General features: G+C 35.2%; 1 protein-coding gene across 1 annotated transcript in view; it reads right to left on the reverse strand.

Annotated features, from left to right (window-relative positions):
• LOC127879289 (sorting nexin-27-like) overlaps positions 1–20,072 on the reverse strand; it is a 53,690-nt gene that overhangs the window by 11,542 nt on the left and 22,076 nt on the right. Inside the window, exons 6-12 of the mRNA XM_052426065.1 lie at positions 16,292–16,393; positions 14,073–14,151; positions 9,724–9,884; positions 6,557–6,646; positions 5,398–5,547; positions 986–1,114; positions 263–322 (exon numbers count right to left, since the gene is read on the reverse strand). Of these exons, the coding sequence (XP_052282025.1) occupies positions 263–322; positions 986–1,114; positions 5,398–5,547; positions 6,557–6,646; positions 9,724–9,884; positions 14,073–14,151; positions 16,292–16,393 (771 nt within the window). The remainder of the gene's footprint in view (positions 1–262; positions 323–985; positions 1,115–5,397; positions 5,548–6,556; positions 6,647–9,723; positions 9,885–14,072; positions 14,152–16,291; positions 16,394–20,072) is intronic.

A 20,072-nucleotide genomic window follows, 5' to 3' on the forward strand; every position in this document is an offset into this window, starting at 1 on the left:
TAACATTCGTTAAAGATTTCACCTGTTGAATTAGTAAAAGGGCAAACATAATGCAGATTCAAACTTGGCTTAATATTGTTAAGATAAACATTTCCACCTAGTTTTGTCAAGGCTGAGTAAAAAATATAAACGCTAGAGTGGTAACAAGCTAAAAGTTTACACTGCACCACGTACACTGGTGAATGTTACATTTATGTTGTATAACAGGTCACAAATATGTTGTAATACCAGGTATTTGCAATCGTTCAAAATGAATACCTACCTCTTTCTCCCATTTAATTTCTTCATATATTCTATCGAAACACTCTTTCATGAAGACATACTGAAACATGTCAGACAAAAAGGTAAGCAACTTCTGACTACTACTGCAACACAAATATTTTAAATTAAGGATTTAACTCAATTGAAGTGTGGCTCTCTTTTAATCAAAATGTATGCAACCACTACTAATTGTCATTGCCATAAAATTAGCTTAATGTATGAGCTTATAATCAAAATGTTAATTAAATTAAAGAAAAGAATATAAAGATAAAAACACATTTTTTTGTCAGAAGTTTGCATACACCTGCAAAATGAGCTTTTGTTTGGCACAACTACTCTAATGCATTTCAATGGCCTTTGTGTATGTGGGAAAACTATCATTAGTTCGCTCCCTTCTGTAAAAATATTTTAAAAATAAAAGATTCTGTAGCATACAATCCTATTTATAAACAAGTAAATCATATCTGAATCAACTGAGCTTAAATACAATTTTATGTGTTTTAAGAACTTAAGTTTCAACTTTTCTTCATTAATTGTCCTTCATACAACAGCTTCAGCAGAAATGAGCTCAAAATAAGCATGTTATTATGTATATCTCTTTAAATTAATATTTTAATTATACAAGAATTACCTCAAATGTAAAACAACACATGCTTGTATAAAAAAGTTAAAACAATTACATGGACATTGTTAATGATCCATAACATACACTACATAAGCTTACATAAGGGGTTAGAATCTGTACAACTCTGGGTTTCTTGCCCGGCCGATTGTACGTGAAGTTGAACACCATGCCCTCTTCCTCCACATCAAACTCCAGCATCTCCTTCCACTGGAACTCTATCACTTGAGTCTGCAGCAAGATATCATACAGTTATTGATAGTGTACACTCTAACTTAAGTCTGCAGCAGGATATCATACAGTTATTGAGGGTTTACTCTATCACTTGAGTCTGCAGCAGGATATCATACAGGTATTGATGGTGTACTCTATAACTTAAGTCTGCAGCAGGATATCATACAGTTATTAAGGGTGTACTCTGTCACTTGAGTCTGCAGCAGGATATTATACAGTTATTGATGGTGTACACTATCACTTGAGTCTACAGCAGGATAGCATACATTAATTGAGGGTGTTCTCTATCACTTGAGTCTACAGCAGGATATCATACATTAATTGATGGTGTACACTATCACTTGAGTCTACAGCAGGGTATCATACAGTTATTGATGGTGTACTCTATCACTTGAGTCTACAGCAGGATATCATACAGTAATTGAGGGTGTACCCTATCACTTGAGTCTACAGCAGGATATCATACAGTTATTGAGGGTGTACTCTATCACTTGAGTCTGCAGCAGGATATCATACAGTAATTGATGGTGTACACTATCACTTGAGTCTACAGCAGGACATCATACATTAATTGAGGGTGTACTCTACCACTTGAGTCTGCAGCAGGATATCATACAGTTATTGATGGTGTGCACTATCACTTGAGTCCACAGCAGGATATCATACAGTTATTTATGAAGTACCCTATCACTTAAGACTACAGCAGGATATCATACAGTTATTGATAGAGTACCCTATCACTTGAGTCTACAGCAGGATATCATACAGTTATTGATGGTGTACACTATCACTTGAGTCTACAGCATGATATCATACAGTTATTGATGGTGTAAACTATTACTTAAGTCTACAGCAGGATATCATACAGTAATTGAGGGTGTACTCTATCAATTGTGTCTACAGCAGGATATCATACAGTAATCGATGGTGTTTACTATAACTTAAGTCTGCAGCAGGATATCATACAGTTATTGATGTTGTACACTATAACTTAAGTCTGCAGCAGGATATCATACAGTAATTGAGGGTGTACCCTATTACTTGAGTCTGCAGCAGGATATCATACAGTTATTGATGGTGTACACTATCACTTGAGTCTGCAGCAGGATATCATACAGTTATTGATGGTGTACACTATCACTTGAGTCTGCAGCAGGATATCATACAGTAATTGAGGGTGTACCCTATCACTTGAGTCTACAGCAGGATATCATACAGTTATTGATGGTGTACACTATTACTTGAGTCTGCAGCAGGATATCATACAGTAATTGAGGGTGTACACTATCACTTGAGTCTGCAGCAGGATATCATACAGTAATTGAGGGTGTACCCTATCACTTGAGTCTGCAGCAGGATATCATACAGTTATTGATGGTGTACACAATTACTTGAGTCTGCAGCAGGATATCATACAGTAATTGAGGGTGTACCCTATCACTTAAGTCTGCAGCAGGATATCATACAGTTATTAAGGGTGTACTCTGTCACTTGAGTCTGCAGCAGGATATCATACAGTTATTGATGGTGTACACTATTACTTAAGTCTGCAGCAGGATATCATACAGTTATTAAGGGTGTACTCTGTCACTTGAGTCTGCAGCAGGATAGCATACAGTTATTGACGGTGTCCACTATTACTTAAGTCTGCAGCAGGATATCATACAGTAATTGAGGGTGTACCCTATTACTTAAGTCTGCAGCAGGATATAATACAGTTATTAAGGGTGTACTCTGTCACTTGAGTCTGCAGCAGGATATCATACAGTAATTGATGGTGTACACTATTACTTAAGTCTGCAGCAGGATATCATACAGTAATTGAGGGTGTACCCTATCACTTGAGTCTGCAGCAGGATATCATACAGTTAATATGGTGTACACTATTACTTAAGTCTGCAGCAGGATATCATACAGTTATTGATGGTGTACACTATAACTTAAGTCTGCAGCAGGATATCATACAGTTATTGAGGGTGTACTCTATCAATTGAGTCTACAGCAGGATATCATACAGTTATTGACGGTGTACACTATCACTTGAGTCTGCAGCAGGATATCATACATTTATTGACGATGTACTCTATCACTTGAATCTGCAGCAGGATAGCTGGCAGTGATTAAGGGTGTACTAAATCACTTGAGTCTACAGCAGGATATCATACAGTTATTAAGGGTGTACACTATCACTTGAGTCTGCAGCAGGATATCATACATTTATTGACGATGTACTCTATCACTTGAATCTGCAGCAGGATAGCTGGCAGTGATTAAGGGTGTACTAAATCACTTGAGTCTACAGCAGGATATTATACAGTTATTGAGGGTGTACTCTTATCTCTTAAGTCTGCAGCAGGATATCATGCAGTAATTGAGGGTGAACAATATCACTTGAGTATGCAGCAGGACATCATACATTTATTGAGGGTGTACTCTTTCACTTGAGTCTACAGCAGGACATCATTCATTAATTGAGGGTGTACTCTATCACTTGAGTCTGCAGCAGGATATCATACAGTAATTTAGGGTGTACTCTATTACTTGAGTCTACAGTAGGATATCATTCATTAATTGAGGGTGTACTCTATCGTTTGAGTCTACAGCAGGATAGCATACAGTTATTGAGGGTATACTCTATCACTTGAGTCTGTAGCTGGATATCATACAGTAATTGAGGGTGTACTCTATCACTTGAGTCTGCAGCAGGATATCATACAGTTATTGATGAAGTACACTATCACTTGAGTCTACAGCAGGATATCATACAGTTATTGATGAAGTACCCTATCACTTGAGACTACAGCAGGATATCATACAGTTATTGATGAAGTACCCTATCACTTGCGTCTGCATCACAGTATCATGCAGTTATCATGTGGTTTAGGTCACACAATGTACTTAATATTGAATATACATGTGTATTAATTTTAATTTAGGTTGTACTCTTATCATTTGAGTCTGTATCACATTATCACAAAGTAATTAGGAGGTGAAGTCACTATATGTAAATTTAAATTGAGCGTGTACTCTTTCACTTGAGACTGCATTACAGTGACATACATTAATTTAAAGGATGAAATCACAAAATATGCAAATTTAGTATAATATTTTTAATTTAGGGTGTGTAATCTATAATTTTAGTCTGCCTTGTGATGTCACACATTAGTGAGTCAACTCACAAAATATACCAATATACAAATTTCATAGATTAACTTAAATTCTGGAAGCATTCTGTCACTTCAGTCAGCATCATATCTGACAGCAATTTGAAGGTAAAATTATAAATACACAAATTTCATAAAATCATTTTAATTCAGGGTGAGCTGCATATCATACACCAATTGACATAAATACATGTAATATTGAGGGTGGACTCAATCTCCTGGGACTTTGTAATAACATTTCAGTAATGAGATACAAAAGGTAAACTCAATCATAACAGATTGAAACAAGATCATTCATACATTGAAAGAAAGGCTCAAAACAAATCATGATAACAACAGTAATGTTAAACATTAATTTATTTAAGTGTTTGTTCAATCACTTGATAATTAGACTGGATATCATGAATTAATTCGAAAAAAAGGTAAACTAAAATCACTTAATCTCATACATAAATTCAAATTACAGAAAGAGCACACTACTGTAATTTATCTATATTTTCTGACACTTAGATTCTGGACACCAACTTTTTTAAGCCAAAATAGTTATTTTGTGTGAATCCATAATTCGTACTTAAAATAATCAAATGATAATCATCTAAAAATCGTACTCTGTGGTCAATGACATCCTATGAATAACAAGTTAAAAACAATGAAATTATTTTGCAAAGGTATACTTTGGTAATTAATACAAAACTGTGTGGTATATACAAGCACATGCTTTTATATATATTGTATGTTTTTGTTTTTTCTTATTCAATAAGAAAATGTTCAACAAACCAAAGAAATGTACAATAGTTTTAAGCCAATCCCTTGACTGGTGACATAAGTTTGTGTTGCAATATTAATTACATTTAAAACTGTAATACTGGTACCTATAACTTGAATTTCAACTGCATATCACACATAACTGCTGTCACTTTCCAATTTTTGCACTAATATGTTAATAATAATCTTAAAAGAAGTTCTTACATCCTCTGATGCCCTTTACAAAAATAAATTTTCTCAGCATTTACGCATAAACTTTTTTCCAACTTTGTGAATATTTGCAGTGCAAAAAGTGAATGGCATGAAATAACGTGAGAAAAAGTCAAAATGATCAAGAAGAATTTCACCCACCTCTGGAGTCCCATCCGCTTTACATGCTTTTAATTTAAAACAGGGTCTTGAAATAATTGCTATCACATGTCCATCTTTCCTCGAGTCACAGGGGCAATGTGGGAACTGTATTTCACTGTAGCCCTCAAGATGCCGCGCTGTTTTCAAGTACTAAAAGATCAAACAGAATAATCTTTTTTTTCAAATACTTTCAGAATATACATGATTGTAATTCAATATCGTTGTAGTAAAATAATACCTTTACACAAAAAGCTGCATATTTGAGATTCTTTAAATGATGTGCTCTGTTTAATTGTCCATATATCCGATAGCATAGTTGGTTAAACATATAAACTCCAGTTTTTTTGTTTTAAAATATTTATAAGCAATAGATCATCAATTTAACATGAAACATGCATGTTGCTGATAAAATTTGTTAAAATAAACAAATATAAATGCATCATAGGTTGTAAAACAAGAATACAACTTACATAACACTCAACGCATCTTTAAATGCATTAAGAAGCAGTACTTGTAGAGTTCTTTTCCTGTTGTATAGCCTACTGCTGGCTATTTAGATGCATAGGGGATTAATCACAAGTGCAAAGCACAAGTGATTTAATACCACACATCGAACATTCCAGCTGTGTTTATTTGACAACAAACTATGATCCTCAAAGTATTATTTTCATTCTTACACATATAAACACTAGCACAGGACGATTTATCCTGATATGTCACTACAATTGTGTGCATTATTTCTTAAGAAGATCCACCCATAATGAAAAGCTCCATCTGTTCCATCAATTAATTTATCAAAGGTTCAGAAACAAGACTTTAACAAACAACGTTTGTTCAAGACTGCAATGAATCCCAAAACACCAAGGTTTTTTGCTGTGTGTTCATATTTAAGAGTAATATATCTTGTGATGTTAAAGTAAATTGTGTTAGAAATTATTCAGGCCCTTAAAAGATTTTTTTAATATCATTCAGGCATGTGACATTCATAAACAATGCATGCTATTTTCACATTTGGGATAAATAATTGACTCAAATGTTTGTTTGTAGTACTTTCATGGAATGTGTTAGCCCTGCCCCGAATTGCAGGATATTTAATTGTTGGGCTCTTTCATTGTATACAAGAATATTTTCACAGTCATTGTTAGAATGTGTATTTTACCTCTAGCATCTTTCCCGCATCCTGCATAGACTTCAGCTCATAAAGCTTGTCTTCTGTTTTTATGAGACCCTTGTTGACTTCCTCCACAGCCTAGCAACAGAAGAAATCTAATAAGGTGCTTCCCTCCAGCGATTTCTTTCCTTCTGTGTAAAGTACAGGAAAACGGCACTTTCCCAATCTGGGAAAAAATTACATATTTCCCTAATGAAGGTTAATTTTTTTTTTAATGAACTTTAATTAATTTACTTATGCAGCTCTATGGCTAGAACCTTAGTAAATATAATATTAACAACTTGACATCAGTTATTCTCAATTTTAAGGTATTTGTTAGCAAAAAATGAAATACACTAATTTCCCGATTTGAAGATTTCAAGACGCATTTTTCCCAATTTCAAGGTTTTCACGACTCATTTTTTCCCAATTTTGAGGTTTTCACGTCTCAATTTTTTCCAATTGGACCGGTACGGGTACTTTTGCCAATAGGACAAAAAAATCGCTGTCCCTAACAACAAAATATTCTGACATGATGCTTGCCTAGCAGCAGAAATATTCTGACACATGATGCTTGACTAGCAACAAAAATATTCTGACACATGATGCTTGCCTAGAAACCAAAATAATATGCCATAATGCTTGCCTAGCAAAACTAGAGCTTTGTCGCAGACGTGACGAATACCCCCACATGCCGCATTGACACATAATATTTTGCCTGTCTTCTTCACAAAAAACAGCGGACACCATGCTCAATTTTTAAAACGCACTAAGTGACCCCTTGACCTAGTTTTTGACTCAGAAAGGCCCATGTTCTAACTTGGCCTTAAGATCATGTCCATTAAACTTCTGACCAAGTTTGGTGAAGATCGGATGTAGACTACTTGAATCAGAGAGCGGACAACATGCTGAATGTTTAAAACACACTAAGTGACCCCGTGACCTAGTTTTTGACCCGGCAAGGCCCATGTTCGAACTTGGCCTTAAGATCATCTAGATATAACTTCTGACCAAGTTTGGTGAAGATCGGATGAAAACTACTTGAATTAGAGAGCGGACAACATGCTGAATGTTTAAAACGCACTAAGTGACCCCGTGACCTAGTTTTTCACCCGGCAAGCCCATGTTCGAACTTGGCCTAGACATCATGAAGATACAACTTCTGACCAAGTTTAGTGAAGATCGGATGAAAACTACTTGAATTAGAGAGCGGACACTTAATACGGACTGATAGACAGACCGACCGACCGACCGACAAGTTCACTCCTATATACCCCCCTAAACTTCGTTTGTGGGGGTATAATAAGTACTTTTCTTAAATGATGGCCCAAGCAACAGAAACATCCTGACATGATGCTTGTATAGCAACAGCAATATTCTGGCATGATCCTTGTCTAGCAACAGGTATATTCCGAAATAATGCTTGCCGAGCAATCAAAATAGTCTTACATGATGCCTGACTAGCAACAGAAATATGCTGACATGATTTTGTTGCAACAAACATATTCTATCATGATTGATGGTTGCTTAGCAATATAAATATTCTGGAATGATGCTACCCATTCAAAAGGAATATATTGTATTGATGATTGCCTAGCAAAATGAAAATTTGCAAACAATGAACAACAACCAATATAGACCAACACAACGACTTAATTCAAAAACAATAAAGTTCAGCATTCAAATGAAAACGCACACACTTTCATGGATCCTAGTTGAGATAGTTTTACCTTGGTTTTAAATCAAAATACAGCCATTTTAAATTAATCTGAACAGAGTGCCTTTAAATATAAGCACACAAGTTAAAAGCATCAGAATGGCAGATTAAAAATAACATACATTAATGATTAGGGCTGTCACGATACGCCGTGAGCGTACCGCGGTATATCGTGGTACGGCAACACTGTATCTTGGTACATACCGCAATATTTTACAGAATATGTATCTGTGAAGAGAACAGCAGAATAACAAGTTTTATGAACTTTATTTAACTCAATAATCAGAAAACACTGGTATCATAGTATGACTAGAAACTGTAATAAACTTGATAGAAGTAGTCATTGTTATTGTTATTGTTATTCGCATCTTTTTCTTAAATGTCCGCCATGTTGTTTACAATAGCTGTGACAACGATCTGTGTAAATCAAACGCTTCAAGGGCATGTTTAAAATGCGAAGTCAGCGGTCAGAATCTTAAGATAACATGATTCCGAAGTGCCATGCTTTGAACGATCGATATACTAAGGAAAGAAAATAAGAAATAGAATAAACATCTTTTGGATAATTATGAACTTATTTGCAAAGGAAATCGGTATTCAAAAATAGGTACAGACCCATACTATCGCCGTATTTTAAACGTGAAAGTTAAACATCTACAAGTGGAAGCGCTTGCTTGACCTGGATATTGACGGATTATTTATTTAGCCCTTTTGAATTGCTTCTACAGTTTTCAAAACGATATCTATATCAAAATAATTATGTTATGTATTTATATCTGTGCTAATATAATAATATTTTTAAAAAACGGTGCGGCAACGCCGTACCGCGGTGCGATTTTTTTCACGACATGCACCGCGATATACCTATATACCGGTGTATTGTGACAGCCCTATTAATGATTGTAATTTATCTTCATGAATAAAACTTAAAAACTAATTTCTGATAATTAAAACAGCCATGCCTACAAAATCAAATTTGTGTAATAATAATCACCATTGTAGGGTTACGGTAAAGTTATTTATTGAGATGTATCGTTAAGGTAAATTTATTAATTGAGATGTAACATTAACATGTTCAACTAACAAGAGCACCGCATAACGGTGCCAACGCTCGGCTGCAGGAGCAGTTTTGAATAAATGAAAGCTTGTCAGATTAATTTTTTTTTAAAGAGGTTACAGTGACCTTGACCTTTGACCTAGTAACCCAAAAATGGGTGTGGCGTGTGGACTCATCAAGGTGCATCTACATATGAAGTTTCAAAGTTGTAGGTGGAAGCACTTTGATTTTAGAGCCAATGTTAAGGTTTTAGCACGACGTGGACGGTGGACTTCAGACGACACAACGAGCTGGCTATGACAATACCTCGGGGTTTTCTCTGAAAACAGCTGAGCTAAAAATACAGAATCACTGGTTATCATAAAAACTTACTACTTACAACAAGTTATACACTAAGTGTACCTGTCCGTATAAGAAGCCAATTGCAACTGAGTCTGCATTGAGAAACTTCTCCCTTGCAGGGGAAAACACCCACTTCTTCAGAGCTATGCATGTAGCTGTAGCCGTGGAGTAGTTCTGTATGTAAATATTGTGTGGGAATTCTGTTGTATGTAACTTCCTCTCTGAAAATGAAGTCTTAAGTCTGGTTAAAAGTATGAGACAGATATTAAGATATTTTTTGGTTTCGTGTTGTTTGAAAATAAATAAAATGTCTAAATGTTACTGTTGTTGTTAAAGAAGTATGACAATTATGTACTGTTGAATACTATCAGTAGTAAATTGAATAAAAAGAACAAAGTACTTATACTTGATACATTTTACAATAAACACTTAAAGGTTGGTATGCAACATACACTTTTAAAAAGGATATTAAAAAGTTTTCAACATTATGAAACAAGAGGGCCATGATGGCCCTGCATCGCTCTACTGTTTTTTCATTGCGAAAAAAACGTGTAATGCGCATGGGTTGAAATGTACTCAAGCATGTGACTTTCTCTTTCTATCCCTCATCCCACTGGGCGCTTAAAGTTGGAAGGATGAGCATTTTTATATATGGAAAAAGTTACTACCGTGTTAACTAAACAGACAAAAAAGCCCGGGAATTGTTGCACAGGCCTTTTGCTTATAACGTAGGTACATTTATCTCTCCAAAAGATATTGTCGTTCTTTCTATTTCACATATTTTTAGATACTGAAGATCAAATCTACGCATTTGATTTGAAACAGATTCACAAGACCCATAGGAATCAAAATTCCTTTACCCTTTACCAAACAACACATTTTGGACTTTCCCAATTTGAAAGATGTTGCAGACGTCAATTGAATTAAAATGGAATATGAAGGAAATGATCAGGTAGGGTAGAAATAATTGTGATAAAAGGAGAAATTGCTCATCAACCCACACATCCCTAAGACCAACAAGCCTGAGAATGTTATGATAATCTAAAGATTATTTCTTTATATTTATAAATGTATTTAATTAAGTAATACATTTGACTTCTAAGATCAATTCATAACTAGTATTAAGAAAATTATAAAATGGTCAGAAATATATATGGATTGTTGAGCAATTGACAATCATTTCAACAATTCATGATCAGTCATGATTCACAAATGGAACAATTAATCATTAGTTATTAAAAAGCAGCATATACGATAGTTAAGAACATTGCACTTCATTAATTTCAACACCTTCTCTTCGATACAAAGTTTGAGTTTACCGTGCAGTATCATATATTGACTTTCCTTGAAATAATTATGTTCATGGAAGCTGTGTTTTTAAAATCAATAATATATTATTAAACTGGTTTTAACACTATAAAAAAGACATGAAATTAACATGTCATCCAAAATATCTTCATCCGGATATATGGTCACTTTCGACATATTTAAATAAAACCCGACTTTTTTCAGTTTATAAGAAAAACATTCTTAACACATGTTTTTACTTCAATGCCTTTGTAAGCAGTCACCATCTGACCTAAAATGGCACTAAATGACAGGGTTTTATCTCATGTTTACAAGATGTTGATGTTGTTGTTGGTCACAGCCAAACAGCCGCAGTAATCTCCACTGGTAAAGGTCATATGTTCAGTTTTGTGACCCCCGGGGCCGGGTCAAATTTGAGCCCAGGGGAATAATTTGAACAAATTTGGTAGAGGACTATAAGATATCACTACATACCAAATTTAGTAGCCCTAGGCTCTATAATTAAGAACAAGAAGATTTTTAAAGTTTGCACAAAAAAGGCCTAATTTAAGCATATGTTCATTTTTGTGACCCCTGGGGCAAGGTCAAATTTGTTCCTAGGGGCATAATTTGAACAAACTAAGTAGAGAACTATTAGATGTCACTACCTACCGAATTTGGTAGAAATAGGCCCAATGGTTATGGACAAGAAGATTTTTATAGTTTGCACAAAATGGGCCCGATATAAGCATATGTTCAATTTTGTGACCCCTGGGGCAGGGTCAAATTTGATCCCAGGGGCTTAATTTGAACAAACTTGTTAGAGGACTATAAGATGTCATTACATACCAAATTTGGTAACCCTATGCCATACAGTCATGGACAAGAAGATTTTTTAAGTTTGCACAAAATAGGCCTTATATAAGCAAATTTTTGATTTTTTGACCCCCCCAGGGCAGGGTCAATTTGACCCCAGGGGCATAATTTGAACAAACTTGGTAGAGGACTATTAGATGTCACTACATACCAAATTTGGTAGCCCTAGGCCCAATGGTTATGGACAAGAAGATTTTTAAAGTTTTCACAAAATAGGCCTTATATAAGCAAATTTTCAATTTTTTTACCCCCTGGGGCAGGGTCAAATTTGACCCCAGGGGCATAATTTGAACAAACTTGGTAGAGGACTATAAGATGTCACTACATACCAAATTTGGTAGCCCTTGGTTCAATGGTTATGGACAAGAAGATTTTTAAAGTTTTCACAAATTAGGCCTTATATAAGCAAATGTTCAATTTTTTTACCCCCGGGGCAGGGTCAAATTTGACCCCAGGGGCATAATTTGAACAAATTTGATATAGGACTATAAGATGTCACTACTTACAAAATTTGGTAGCCCTAGGCCCAATGGTTATGGACAAGAAGATTTTTAAAGTTTGCACAAAATAGGCCTTATATAAGCAAATTTTCAATTTTTTTAAACCCCCGGGGCAGGGTCAAATTTGACCCCAGGGGCATAATTTGAAAAAACTTGGTAGAGGACTATAAGATGTCACTATACAGCAAATTTGGTAGCCCTAGGCCAATTGGTTATTGACAAGAAGATTTTTAAAGTTTGCACAAAATAGGCCTTATATAAGCAAATTTTCCATATTTTTACCCCCCGGGGCAGGGTCAAATTTAACCCCAGGGGCATAATTTGAACAAACTTGGTAGAGGACTATAAGATGTCACTACATGGCAAATTTGGTAGCCCTTGACCCAATGGTAATGGACAAGAAGATTTTTAAAGTTTGCAGAAAATAGGCCTTACATAAGCAAATTTTCAATTTTTTAACCCCCTGGGGCAGGGTCAAATTTGACCACAGGGGCATAATTTGAACAATAAGATGTCACTACATACCAAATTTGGTAGCCCTATGCCATACGGTTATGGACAAGAAGATTTTTAAGTTTGCACAAATAGGCCTTATATAAGCAAATTTTCAATATTTTGACCCCCCGGGGCAGGGTCAAATTTAACCCCAGGGGCATAATTTGAACAAACTTGGTAGAGGACTATAAGATGTCACTACATAGCAAATTTGGTAGCCCTAGGCCCAATGGTTACGGACAAGAAGATTTTTAAAGTTTGCACAAAATAGGCCTTATATAAGCAAATGTTCAATTTTTTGACCCCCCGGGGCAGGGTCAAATTTGACCCCAGGGGAATAATTTGAACAAACTTGGTAGAGGACTATAAGATGTCAATACATACCAAATTTGGTAGCCATAAGCCTAATGGTTATGGACACGAAGATTTATCAAGTTTGCACAAAATAGGCCTTATATAAGCAAATTTTCAATTTTTTGAATCCCCGGGGCAGGGTCAAATTTGACCCCAGGGGCATAATTTGAACAAATTTGAAAGAGGTTCACCACAGGAACATTCCTGAGAAATTTCATCAGATTTGGACCAGTAGTTTAGGAGAAGATGTTTAAAGAAAAAGTTAACGCACGCACGCACGGACGCACGCACACGACGGACACAGGACCATGACATAAGCCCCGCTGGCCTTTGGCCAGTGGAGCTAAAAAACCAAAGTGAACAATGTCATCTTAATATTTAAACTATTAATTATATTTTAAATTATTCAGATGGTATGTTCAATAGGTTCAATGCTATTCAACAATATATGATTTTTAAGCTCCCATTTCTATTGATTAACAATACATAAAATTAATTGATGAATCTAAAACAATGCTTGCAAGGTCATTATAAATATTTCCTATGGCTACTTCCTTTTAAAAACTAATTTTAATTCTTGAAAATTAAAAGTAACTGATCCATAAACTTATTATGATAATTGAATAGTATGTGACATTTGATATGTTAATAGATGATAAATAAGCAAAAAAATCACTCCATACTTGTTGCCAGACATAGTCAAATCATAATCTTGTATATCACATGACCACCCTGTAACCAGAGCGTGTACAGTTGGGTACTGATCTTAAGATAACATAAGCCTTGTTCTGGAAAAACTGGGCTTTATGAATGCTCGTAAATTTACATCCCTGATTAGCCTGCGCAGTCTACACAGGCTAATCAGGGATGACCCTTTCAACACTTTTTAAATCTTACCAAAGTTATGTTCAACAGTTTCAAATAAATAGAAGCACTCGGCAGCACCAGCTGAAAGGTTGACTTTTTCAACGACCGCCTGAAAACAAAAACAGAACATTAGTATAATATACAATTATGAAAAGCCAACAAACTATTCTATGTTTACTTCTGGAAACAAAATACACTGAAGTAAGGAATACACACAAAAATACTTCTTTACAACTAAATATCCTCAATAGATTTGAGCCAGTCTCAGGGAAAACTGTGCTTCATGCATATGCATTGGCACAGGATTATCAGGGACGACACATTCCGCTTTTAAAGATTTTTTGTTTAACCTTTTACCCATAAGAAGCAAAGTGAAAATGGCTTTTGCAAACAGCATTTACTCATAGTCTGTTCAGGTTTTATGCTGTTTGCTTCTCATCATAATATTAGAGTTGGAAATGAAGCCTTTCAAACTTTAAAGCGAGACTATACGATTTTTATATGTGTTAACTTGTAATATATTGATAAAAATATGTTACAATAACACAAAATGGGCAAGAAAAATTAAACATTGAGGACGAATTTCATAAAATGCAGCAAAGCCAAATTAGCACCCCGAGCCGATTGTGACGAAGATAATTCGTACTTATTTTCCTACAATAACAGAATCATTTGTTTTTTTTATTAGTTTCCGAGTTAGTGTTTGAGTGTCATATGAATATATATCGTTGCAGGAATTTGGAATGAACCGTTAAACCAAATTTAGATTCACATCGTACATGCATGAATACATGCTAGCGCAGGGCTCAACATTAACAGTTGTCCAATTGCCCCTGGCAAGTTAATGTTGGGTCCGGGCAAGTTATTTTATAATCTAGTTGTCCGCCCAGGCAAGTGCAAAAAAGAACAAAGAGCATTAAATTTTGTCTTAAATTAGACTTTAATTGCTGTTATCATTTTGTTAAATGTGCAAAAGTAAAAAAGGTTGTGTGGTGTATCATTTTGATCTTTATTAAACAATATGAAGTTTACAGTTAATGTGATATTTCATGTTTGGGCAAATGGCTTTACGTTCAGGGCAAGTAGATTTTCTAAGTACTTGCCCGGCAGGGCAAGTTGGTTTTTAGGTGAATGTTGAGCCCTGTAGCGAATTCGACTGTACAGACATTTTTGATTTCAGAATTAAATATCTGGCTTATTTCGCATTTTTTGACACATGTTCGTCTCAACTTTTATTTCAATTTATATTGAAATATGTATAATAAGTTTTTTACACATTTTATATAAATTCATAAATATTTGACAAAATCGTATAGTCTCGCTTTAATATATTAAGAAAGGACTTAAATTAAATTTGATTTTCTAAAGGACTTCAAATGCTTCAAAATGCGTTTATAAAGGGTAAAGGGTTAAAGGAAGTCGCTCCAAAATGAAAATAGAGTCTCCACAGACAGTATTGTCCCTGATTAGACAGACTCATGTCATGTGGGACAATACTTCACACACATGTCATTAAGCACGTGTTTTTTCAGATACCAGCTCATTCATTCTGACCAGATTATTTTATGCAACAAACTGCAAATTTCATAAAATATATAACATTGTAAACAATGTTTATTTCAATATTATGTGTTTCATTCATCTCTAATGTCAAGTTGAGCTAAAATTTCTACATACTTAAATTAATATTGAAAACTGATACATATTTTGCCATGAGGATGTTTTACATGAGAGACCACATATCTCAAACTTGACCCTTGACTTTTCCGCTTCATATAGGTGCTTGTGTTTCATAAACAAAATGGTTCACAATTTACATAGTTAATTGTTAAGTACTTCCTTAATATTAGCAGTCAATTGGTTCAACTATCACACATAGCATTTTTTTGCCTACTTAGGAAAAGTACCGGTCCCATGCCAATTGGGAAAACCCTGAAATCGGAAAAAGTTGTGTTGTGAAATCGTTAGATTGAGAATTATTACAAAAAAATCATTGCTTGGTACTTTGTTGCACAAACCAATTTAAATAATCATAACATGCCTTTTGTCTTGAAATGTTAAATTTCAGTTTATTTGTTCACTTTTTTGTGAAAGAAAATTTACTACCTTTGGGAAATGTTCAGGCGGCAGTTGGAAATTTGTAGATTTTTCTCAATTGGGAACGTACCTTTTACAGGCTCTTTATAAAGAAGGAAACAAATGGCTTACCATACACAAGTGCTGTTCACTAGCTGATGATGTGTACTTACATTATATACATTGTCGGTAGTGTCATTGCGTTGTACAGTGACGATGCAGATAGTGCGGTCTGGCAACATCACCTTCAGCTCAACATCCGTGGTAACAGAGTCCTACAGGCAATGGTTTCATTATTAACACATTGCCCATCAAATTTAATGTTTACAATCAAAATTTAACATTGATGTTTTTAAGAAATTTTAAAATTGCACTCGATAACATTTCAAGGTGGCCTTCTGATATTACAAGGTGGCCCTCTGATCACGGGCCAAGTCACTTACATTTAGATAAACTAAGTGTCAATACAGTATCAGCACCAATTTAGGCATAGTTTAAGTGTTAATAATGGGATCTTCCTGATAACTGATTCCCCCCCAAAAAATCCTAGTGATCCTCTATGGGATAAAATGTCACAGCATGGGAACATGTTACTAATACACTATTCTTCAGACAACATGTTCTCCAACTTAAAAAACTCAATTTTGTTGAAATAGGCTTTTACCAATTAATTGATGATGTGAAATAAAAAGCAATACTGAGAAAATTGACAATCAAATAAGAGCTGTGTTTGTGAAACATTACCTAATATTGTGACTTGAAGCAGCACAGCAGCTATATCCCAAAAGAGTTATTTGAGACAAAAAATTTAATCAAAGGCCTGTAATTTCGTCAAACACCACAAACAAGGTCAGTTTCTGAAAGTGTTTCCCAAAATTTCCAGTAAAGTGTTATTTTAAAGAAAAATCAAAAGTCCAAGACAGGTAACTTCTTCAACATGAGCACCGCATAACGGGTGCCACGCACGGCTGCGGGTGCACTTATTAATAAATGAAAGCTTGTCAGATTTTTTTTTAGAGGTCACAGAGACCTTGACCTTTGACCGAGTGACCTAAAAATGGGTGTGGCATGTAGAACTCATCAAGGTGCAGCTACATGTGAAGTTTCAAAGTTGTAGGTTGAAGCACTTTGATTTAAAAGCCAATGTTCAAAACCTTAACAAAATGTAAAGGTTTTAGCAAGACGCGGACGACGAGCTGGCTATGACAATACCTCGGGTTGCCGAGCTAAAAATCAATGGACTGGCAAAACTAAAACTTGATCTGTAAGTCATGAAGATAGACTCCAACACTAAACAAGAGATATATTTGTCAGAAACACAATGCCCCCTAGTGCGCCGCTTTGAAGCCATATATTTGACCTTTGACCTTGAAGGATGACCTTGACCTTTCACCACTCAAAATGTGCAGCTCCATGAGATACACATGCATGCCAAATATCAAGTTGCTATCTTTAATATTGCAAAAGTTATGGGCAATGTTTAATTTTTCGGACGGACGGACAGACTGACTGACGGACTGAGGGACACTTCAACTGCTGTATGCCACCCTACCGAGAGCATAAAAAGGTTAATATCTTCAAGCGTCTTGGAAAAAAATCAAGAAAACTGTTATTCTAGAGAAAAGTCCAAGACCCTGAATTCTCCAAAAATCAATGGACCATAACGAAATACAACCTTGAAAGTCATGCATTAGACATGAGCATGTACCTAAATGGCAGCAAAGCTGAAAACAAGTTTCACGCATTAGAAAAACGTTTTGCACGTGCTCTTTCGCGCCTAAAACACCCAGCATGGTAGAAATAAACCATTGTTCAACAAAAGCAAGCATGGTTTACCTTTACAACTGAAACAGAAGTCCATAAAATCCACATAAAATATTCCGAATAAGAAGTACAAAGATAAATAACACAATTTATCTATGAAAAACCCCAATCAACCAAGTGAAATAAATCGAAAAACAATTTTCAATTCAGAGCTGTAAAAGACACGTCTACACCTGGTCGATCCGGAACGAATATTGAGGATTGGTTACCGGTTTTTGCCTAGGTTGCGTTGCAGTAATGTTTAACCTGGCCTGTATTACGGTAATGAGGTGGCCGATTCCCAGTTGAAATTCCGGATGAGTTAATTCCCCTCGGAAAGCTATAAGCTATTAGATAGCAGGTAATGTATTTATGACATTATAAGTCATGCATTAGACTCACACACCAATCAGGTAAAAATCTTAAAGCATTTAGTAATGGAAGCAACACATGCCAGGCTGACGGACGGATGGTGCCACTGCCCTATGGCATCCTTTCAGGGGTATACAAATCTTAAACCAACCTTTAGAGTATAAATGCAAATGTCTTAATGTAAAAAGGTCTCTTCTTGCAACAACTTTCATACTTGGGTTAACAAACTTGAACTTCAAACTTATTTGATATGGGTGAAAAAATACAAAACTGAATAAAAGCCTTCAAGCTGGTCCTTAGAACCTTGCTATGAAAAATTGAGCCCAGACCCATATGAGGAATAGCATCCCTTTGAAAAGATGTATATAAAAAACAAAGTTTATTTTGTACATGACGTACATGTTCAAGGCTGCGCTATGAAATCTGAACATGCAGATGCCAAAATGTGTTATTTTTTCCAAAAAGCTTGTTCATAAAAAGTGCTTTTCCATAAAATGTACATCAGGGCTCAACATTAACGGTTGTCCTATTGCCCCTGGCAAGTAAAAGTTGGGTCCGGGCAAGTTATTTTATAATCTAGTTGTCCGCCCGGGCAAGTGCAAAAAAGAACAAAGAGCATGTAATTTAGACTTTCATTAGACTTTAATTGCAGTAATCATTTTGTTAATAATTCAGGGCTTTCCTTAGACCTCAAATCTCAAGAGTCAAGGACTCTTGGGACCATATTTTCAAGAGTCAAAATCAAACTTCTGAGAGTCCTAATAATAACGCAGGAGAGTCAATGATTTTTTGCAATTTAAGCAAATTACTGAGATATAATATATAAAAAGCAACAAATAAAAAGATACATGTATGTTAACATTTATTTCTTACATTTTACTGTCACTACAACACTATGCATTTAAACACAATATTTCAATGATTAATAAATACAAAACATGTATTCTAATACAACATTAACTTCATGTATACAGCAGAGTAATATGTCATATGTTCTTCTTTCGCACGTTTGGGGGTGTTAGGAGCACTGTCATTTAGATCTAAAGTACGCTTTGTCGTTGGCGTCTTACACACACTTTCAGAGTTACTACCGATTCCGAATTCGAAAAGGTTTCTCTGCGACATTTTCCGAATGCACTAGCACAATTACACTTTGCACAATTACACTTTATCCAATAACTTTGTTTGACCGTTTCGCGTGACTATTAAATTAAGAATGAAATACAAAATGTGAAAAAAAAACCATTTCCGCTGGCTATCACAAAAAAAAAAAACAACATACGGGTGGTACCTAAACACAATAGCCTTTATAAATCGGTAAACTATAAAAGGAAATTATTTCTACTCGCCGATAAAGGTGCCTCCGTATTTAATCCCATCGAAAATTCCGACGCCCTTTAATTATTTCATGTGCCATCTTCACGGAAGATGTGCGACAAACACGCCGTTTTCTATGCCTTATCCAACGGTCAATTATTACGCCTACATGTATTTTGTAATCAATTAGCTCATGCAAAAATTGTCACTTTGCCACAAGGCCAGTTGTATCGGTTCTATAGTTATTTTTAGCAACTTTGATGCAAAGCGTGTAATTTGACGTTGTAGACAGTACATATGCCAGCATAACTTTCGCGCGTCTTTGAACTGAGCAATCATGAAGCGAAACAGTGATGGGTGCATTCAGCTTTGGAAATACATTCTGCCATACTCTGGAAATATCTCAAAATATGCTTTACGGTGTTATGTGGATATGGATGTTATTATTTTATATTGAATATT

Source organism: Dreissena polymorpha, chromosome 4 (genome assembly GCF_020536995.1).
Source record: "Dreissena polymorpha isolate Duluth1 chromosome 4, UMN_Dpol_1.0, whole genome shotgun sequence".
NCBI lineage: Eukaryota > Metazoa > Mollusca > Bivalvia > Myida > Dreissenidae > Dreissena > Dreissena polymorpha.